This window comes from Engraulis encrasicolus, chromosome 16 (assembly GCF_034702125.1).
Source record: "Engraulis encrasicolus isolate BLACKSEA-1 chromosome 16, IST_EnEncr_1.0, whole genome shotgun sequence".
Taxonomy (NCBI): domain Eukaryota; kingdom Metazoa; phylum Chordata; class Actinopteri; order Clupeiformes; family Engraulidae; genus Engraulis; species Engraulis encrasicolus.
In genome coordinates, this window is record NC_085872.1 from 53202972 (window position 1) to 53209869 (window position 6898).

Sequence of the window (6898 nt, forward strand, 5' to 3'; positions counted from 1 at the left end):
TTCATATGAAAATACAGCTGAACGGCCGTCATCATGCAGTTTTTCCAGCTTTCAAACACTTTAGCTCAATATTACAGACCCTCCTCGATATACTTTCAGTATAAAAACTATATGTTTATATTATTTTATTTTTCAGTATTTTAGATTTTATTTCGAGATGCGCCGCTTTATGCGATTTGGCAATCTGCCGTCAATTCAAATGACGGCCGTCCGAGATTGAATGGCTACAAACATAACCATTCTGTTTCTACAATCAATATACACTAAATATGAAAACTTCCAACCCTCTCCGATCTATTTTCGTGGTCAACAGCACATGTTTATGACTATTTGGGCTATTTTAGATCATGTTGTTTTATTAGGCTTATGAGATGGTGTTCAACTGTGATGGGTTCTGCCATGGTCCTAAATAGCAAACGCAACTGTCCAGCCGATGTCAACACGCCACATATTAAAAATGTAAACTGTCTTCGGTGTGTTTTCAGAGTGAAACCATATGTTGGTATCCAACTATCTTAGTTTCCTGGAACAACGACCAGCGATAGCTCTGTGCAACAGCGCATGAAGGAAGCGCAGCGCAGCGCCTACCCATTTTGCGTGTCAGCTTTGGCAAAGCAGTCAAGTAGGCTACTGTTAGGCCTACTACTCCACGTTGTCCTTCATAAAAATATGCGCGAAGGCGTTGAGTTGAATGCTAACTTCCAATAATAGCCTACCAACGTGGTGTTTGTAGCACTTCAATTCCGTATTACTCGGTGATGCCTGGCGCGTCTTACCTGTGCCAAATCGGGGTTGGAAACTTCCTTAGAGCTCCATTCATGTCCCGTCTGATATCGCGGACACTTCTACGGTTATCCTTACACGTCTTTGGCATGGTTTAGTTCAAACATTATTAGCTAGTGTAGTCCTTTACAGTTATCGCATATAATCCATAGGCCGACCGCTTGAAAACAGGACTTCTGGGTGAACGACATTTGTTGTCGTCACATGTCCATTGTTCAACTTTGAGCCTGGATGGATGGATGGATGGACGGAAGGATAGATAGATAGATCGATAGGTAGATATATAGGCCTAAATATATAGATATATAGATAGATAGGCCTAGATAATATCGGATTTTATCACATTTTTATCATTTAATCCACATCAAAGGCACTCTATGGGAATACTGAACAATTAATTATCCATAAATGATATACCATTTGAAAGTGTGTTTACCCTTCTTGGTAACACTTTATAATAAGTACCCCTTTTTAGGCATTACTTAAGGGTTAGTTAAGCCTTATTTTACCATTAGTTAACCCTTAGTGAATCACGAGTTAATCATTATGTAAGTATTATTTCTCATTTCCTAACTATCATCTACTACCGTTAGTAAATGGTTAGTGTGTGCTGATATAACGGTTCGCTAAGCAAAGTTAAGCATGGAAAGGTTTTCACTTTAAAAGTTCCCCAGATATGCAGAAGTAGTGAGTTGTAACTTCTTGTTAATGCATAAGCAATGCCTAACAAATCATTTGTTAACGTTTTGTAAAGCATGGAAAGGTTTTCACTTTAGATCAGTTCCCCAGATATACTTAAGTAATGAGTTGTAACTCCTTGATAATGCATAAGCAATGCTTAAAAAGTCATTTGTTAACGTTTTGGAAAGCATGGAAAGGTTTTCACTTCAAAAGTTCCCCAGATATGCACAAGTAGTGAGTTGTAACTTCTTGTTAATGCATAAGCAATGCCTAACAAATCATTTGTTAACGTTTTGTAAAGCATGGAAAGGTTTTCACTTTAGATCAGTTCCCCAGATATACTTAAGTAATGAGTTGTAACTCCTTGATAATGCATAAGCAATGCTTATCAAGTCATTTGTTAATGTTTTGGAAAGCATGGAAAGATTTTCCCTTCAGAGAAGTTCCCCAGATATAGGCCTACTTAAGTAGGCATGGAAAGATTTTCACAGAAAAAGTTCCCCAGATATGCGTTATTAATGCGTTGAAACTTCTCGATAATGCTTACGCAATGCTTATCAAGTCATTTGTTAACGTTTCGGAAAGCATGGAAAGGTTTTCACTTTAGAACAGTTCCCCAGATATAGCTAAGTGATGGGTTATAAATCCTTGATAATGCATAAGCAATGCTTACCAAGTCCTTTGTTAGTGTTTCGGAAAGCATGGAAATGTTTTCACTTAAAAGGTTCCCCAGATATGCGTTAGTAATGCGTTGAAACTTCTTGGTAATGCATAAGCAATGCTTATCAAGTCATTCGTTAATGTGTTGTAAAGCCATAACAGGTTTTCACTTTAGATCAGTTCCCCAGATATACTTACTTAATGAGTTTTAACTCCTTGATAATGCATAAGCAATGCTTAAGAAGTCATTTGTTAACGTTTTTGGAAAGCATGGAAAGGTTTTCACTTTAGATCAGTTCCCCAGATATACTTAAGTAATGGTTCGTAATTCCTTGATAATGCATAAGCAACGCTTAACAAGTCATTTGTTAACGTCCAGAAACATCCATGAGGGGCAGTCACATGAGCCTCAACTTAGGCCTAGGCCTACTGTTTGCCATGCTACCAGTCATCACACACTAACCATTACAAAAGGGTTAAATAAGACTTCACTGATGCTAAAGCAAGAGTTTACAAACCGTTACCATACATGCCTAATAGTACTTGTTAATGGTTAGGTGGTAGGAGACAACAAAGAGACAATGTTTTTTTCATAAATAAAGGTGGGTTATCAGACATTTTAATGATGGTTTACTAATGCTTATCAGAAAGTTAAATCACCATAGACGAATGATTAATTAACAGTACTTAATAATTTCACAGAAATACATAATGACTGACTCGTGATTCACTAAGGGTTAACTAATGCTTAATTTTGTTTAGCGAGTAGTTACATCAGCACACACTAACCATTTACTAACGGTATTAGTTAATGGTTAAGAAATGAGAAATAACACATACATAACGACTTACTCGTGATTCACTAAGGGTCAATTAATGTTAAAAATAAGGATTAACTAAGGTTTAACTTTGCTTAGCGAACCGTTACACCAGCACACACTAACCATTTACTAATTGTAGTAGATAATAGTTAGGAAATGAGAAATAATACTTACATAATGATTAACTCGTGATTCACTAAGGGTTAACTAATGGTAAAATAAGGCTTAACTAACCCTTAAGTAATGCCTAAAAAGGGGTACTTATTATAAAGTGTTACCCTCTTCTTTAATATGAAAGTAACTTGTAATTGACACTTTTCATTTATTTTCAAGTTATTTGACATTATTTAAAATATGACCAAAATGCAGCTTTTTTCTTAGAATTCTTGGTAGAATTCCGGCCTATTCAAAAAAAGTTCTGGTAGCTAAAGGGTTAATGCATCATATATGTTTCATCAGGCTTTAAAGAAATGACCATTCACTTCAATGCATTTTTTACGAGATCATAATTTCAACATTTTGCATTAAGTTACATTTTCAAAATTGCAAGTAAAACCTGTTTTTTAGGCAATATCTTTGTCTTGAAGTAAAACAACTTGTGTGTTTTGTTAAATGATCGGCGTGGTATGCTTTGTAAGTTTCCCTATGGCAAAATGCAGGCTGACTTCCTGCCACCGCCGGATGGCGCTTATTTGTTTCATCAGTTTTAGCACGATCTCTCTGCAACACGGTGTAAAAATATAAACTCTTCCTTGATTAATTGCACATAGTAAGTGTTCAAATTAAAGTATATAGAATTATATTTCGGAAATTTGTACACAAACCCTTTGCAATTTGACGATATCTCTGCGTCGGTCAGGGAAACCGCTTCTACCCCATTTTTCCATTTTTTGCCGAGCTGTGGTCAACTTGTTGTTGACCGCTGCTCTTTTGTGGCGGTTTCCGTGTACTGCAGGACGTTTGGAAATGACACGCAAGATGTTTTTGAGATCGATTTTTTTTGTGTGTCAGCGGGGAGAGGGCTTTGAATTTGATGAAACAAATATGATGCGTCCGGTGCGATAGAGTTAAAGGAAGAAGAGAAGGCACTACTTGCATTTAAAGACTTATTGGATAAGACTCGTTCCTCTCTCTCTCCCTCTCTGCCCCCCTGTCCCCTGCAGGTATCTCCTTATTCGCGGTGGCATAAGACTTGTTCCTCTCTCTCCCTCTCTGCCCCCCTGTCCCCTGCAGGTATCTCCTTATTCGCGGTTGCTGCCCTGGTGTTGCCGGGTAACTACCCCTACTACCTGGACCTGATCCAGTCGCTGGCGTACGGGCCTCACTTCCTGGCCTTCAGCAAGTTCGCGCTGGCCTTCCCCGTCGCCTACCACACCTACAACGGCATCCGCCACTTGGTAAGTAAATAAATATACACCATTTTGTAGTTCAGTAGCCACGTCTAATAATGGGTTTCAGTGGGAGAAAAGACTACAACTGGCTAACTGAAAAGGCCATTTTGTAGTTCAGTAGGGGGTTGGGGTTGGGGGTGTAAACGGCTAATGCTAATGTGTTTGTTGCTAATTTTGGTTTTTCTACAGCGTATTTGAAAAACACCTGCTTAAAAAACTTGCGAGAAATAAATGTATGTTAAACTCACTCTCTCTCTCTCTCTCTCTCTCTCTCTCTCTCTCTCTCTCTCTCTCTCTCTCTCTCTCTCTCTCTCTCTCTCTCCTCCTCCAGATGTGGGACGTGGGTAAGGGTTTCAAGATCCCCGAGGTCTACCGCTCCGGATACGTGGTCATGGCTCTCTCTGTCCTCACCTCCATCGGCCTGGCCCTGTTCTAGCCTTCCATCTAGACACCTACACCATGTTTGTAGTTCAGTAGCTACGTCTAATAATGGGTTTCAGTGGGAGAAAAGACTACAACTGGCTAGCCTTCCATCTAGCCTTCCACACCTCCATCTAGCCTTCCACACCTCCATCTAGACACCTACACCTCCATCTAGACTTCTACACCATGTTTTAACTGCCATTTTTGGAAATAAGCTTATTTTACACCTCTCCTTGAGTTAAGTGATTGAGTTTTACCTCTCTCTAGTACTTCTAGTCATTCTCTGAGCAGGGCAGTGCAAAGTTTACTACAGCTAGCTAGCTGGTCTCATAGCATTCCATGTTAACTGCTAGCTTGGAGGTAACATTTGCACTGCCCTACTCGGAGAACGGTTAAAAGTACTCAATCATTTAACTATAAAGGTGTAAAATAAGCTAATTTCCGAAAATTGCACAGTATGGCCTCCAGATGAAACCCATTACCCTTCACTTCACATGATGAGTTGTATCTGCAATAGAGAGAGAAGAGCTGCTACACCAGGGCTTCCAAACCCCACTCGAATTGCGGGCCCCATCTCTGATCCAATAAACAATAACACTGAAATGCTCAACAGCGACGCGCACGCAAATGTTATTTAGATTTTTTAGAAAATGATCTCAAGGCCCATTTGGTATGCTTGTCATGGCCCACCTAAAAGTGGTTCTTACTTGGCCTGCCATCCGTTGGCTTAGCTTTCCTCTTAATGATGAATCTACACATCCAACATCCCCCACCACCACCCAGGAACAAGGAAGGTTTTTCTTAAAGGGAGACTCCACCCGACAGAGTCGTTATGTGTCGTTATGTCAATTTGTCTTTCATGTCATGTCACACGTTGTGTCACGTCACATGTGTCACATTGTCACACGTGTCGCATCACAAGTGTATTGTTTCAGTAAAGAAATGAAAATGAATAAATATGATCTATTATCTATACACCTACTTACATGTGTGCTTGAATTGTTTTGTACACTAGCCCAGTGTTTCCCAACCAGGGGTACGCGAGCACACTGGAGGGGGTACTTGGGAAAATGTAATAGTAGCAAATATATGGGGCATAGTCACATTGGGATAGAGGAAGAGATATAGAGCATGAATGAGGGGGTACTCATGGCACTACAAAAAGGTTTAGGGGGTACGTGAGACGAAAAAGGTTTGGAACCACTGCACTAGGGGGGGGGGGGGGGGGTTCTCGGAATCCTAATCCCTCCCTGAGTAGACTTGGGGCCAGGTTTAGGTTTTCAGCGGCAGAGAAGACTGCAAATGGCTAACTGGAGAGGTTGTCGGCGGCCATTTTAGGTAATTTGTAGTTCAATAGCCATGTGTTATACATGGGTGTCAATGGCATAAAAGACTACACATTAGTCTATTGGTCGACAGACACACAAAAAAACCCCACACAGTATTAAAGATCATCTCACACACACACACACACACACATTCTCCGTGCTGTAATTAGCGCCCACTGGCAGATGTGTGTGTAGCTTTCCAGGGTCACCAGATGCAGCTGGAATGTCAGGAGTTAAAAAAACAATTTGAACCTAAAAAATCACATCGAATTCATGATTAATGAACGCTTTTTTCCCCCCTTTTGAACGTTGGAAGGGAAGCTGACGAGGTCAATAAAGGTTTAGTGGGCTAATTAGCGTATGACTGCCAGATGTTTTGAAGTGTGTGTGATAGGGCTGGGCAATATGACGATATATATCATAACCGTGATATAAAAGTGTATATCGTGACCTTTCTCCTATATCGTGATAGTACTTTCATCAGTTGTTTACAATTGAATATAATTTAATTACATTTCATCTTCTCACAATACACACTATAAGTTCATGTAACTGTAAAAATAAGAATAAAAAGATCCATTTAAAAGAAAGGTTGTTTTGCGACATGAAAAAATCAAGAGAATAACTGAAAACGTATGTAATTGTGCTATATCGTGATATGTATCGTTATCGTGATATAAAGTAATACATATCGTGATATAGTTTTTTTTCCCATGTCTCCCAGTCCTAGTGTGTGACGTGTCTGTGTTCCCCGGCATCTATTTGTTTTATTTAGCCAAGTGGGCAGCTTTGCCTGGGCCCGGGACAAAGA

General features: G+C 39.7%; 1 protein-coding gene across 2 annotated transcripts in view; it reads left to right on the forward strand.

Annotated features, from left to right (window-relative positions):
* Positions 1-5740, forward strand: part of sdhc (succinate dehydrogenase complex, subunit C, integral membrane protein) — a 119138-nt gene extending 113398 nt beyond the window's left edge. For both annotated transcript variants that reach the window (XM_063219820.1, XM_063219819.1), the window contains exons 5-6: positions 4179-4342; positions 4668-5740. In XM_063219820.1, coding sequence (XP_063075890.1) covers positions 4179-4342; positions 4668-4772 — 269 coding nt within the window. In that variant the 3' untranslated portion in view covers positions 4773-5740. The remainder of the gene's footprint in view (positions 1-4178; positions 4343-4667) is intronic.
* The last annotated feature ends 1158 nt before the right edge of the window (positions 5741-6898 follow it).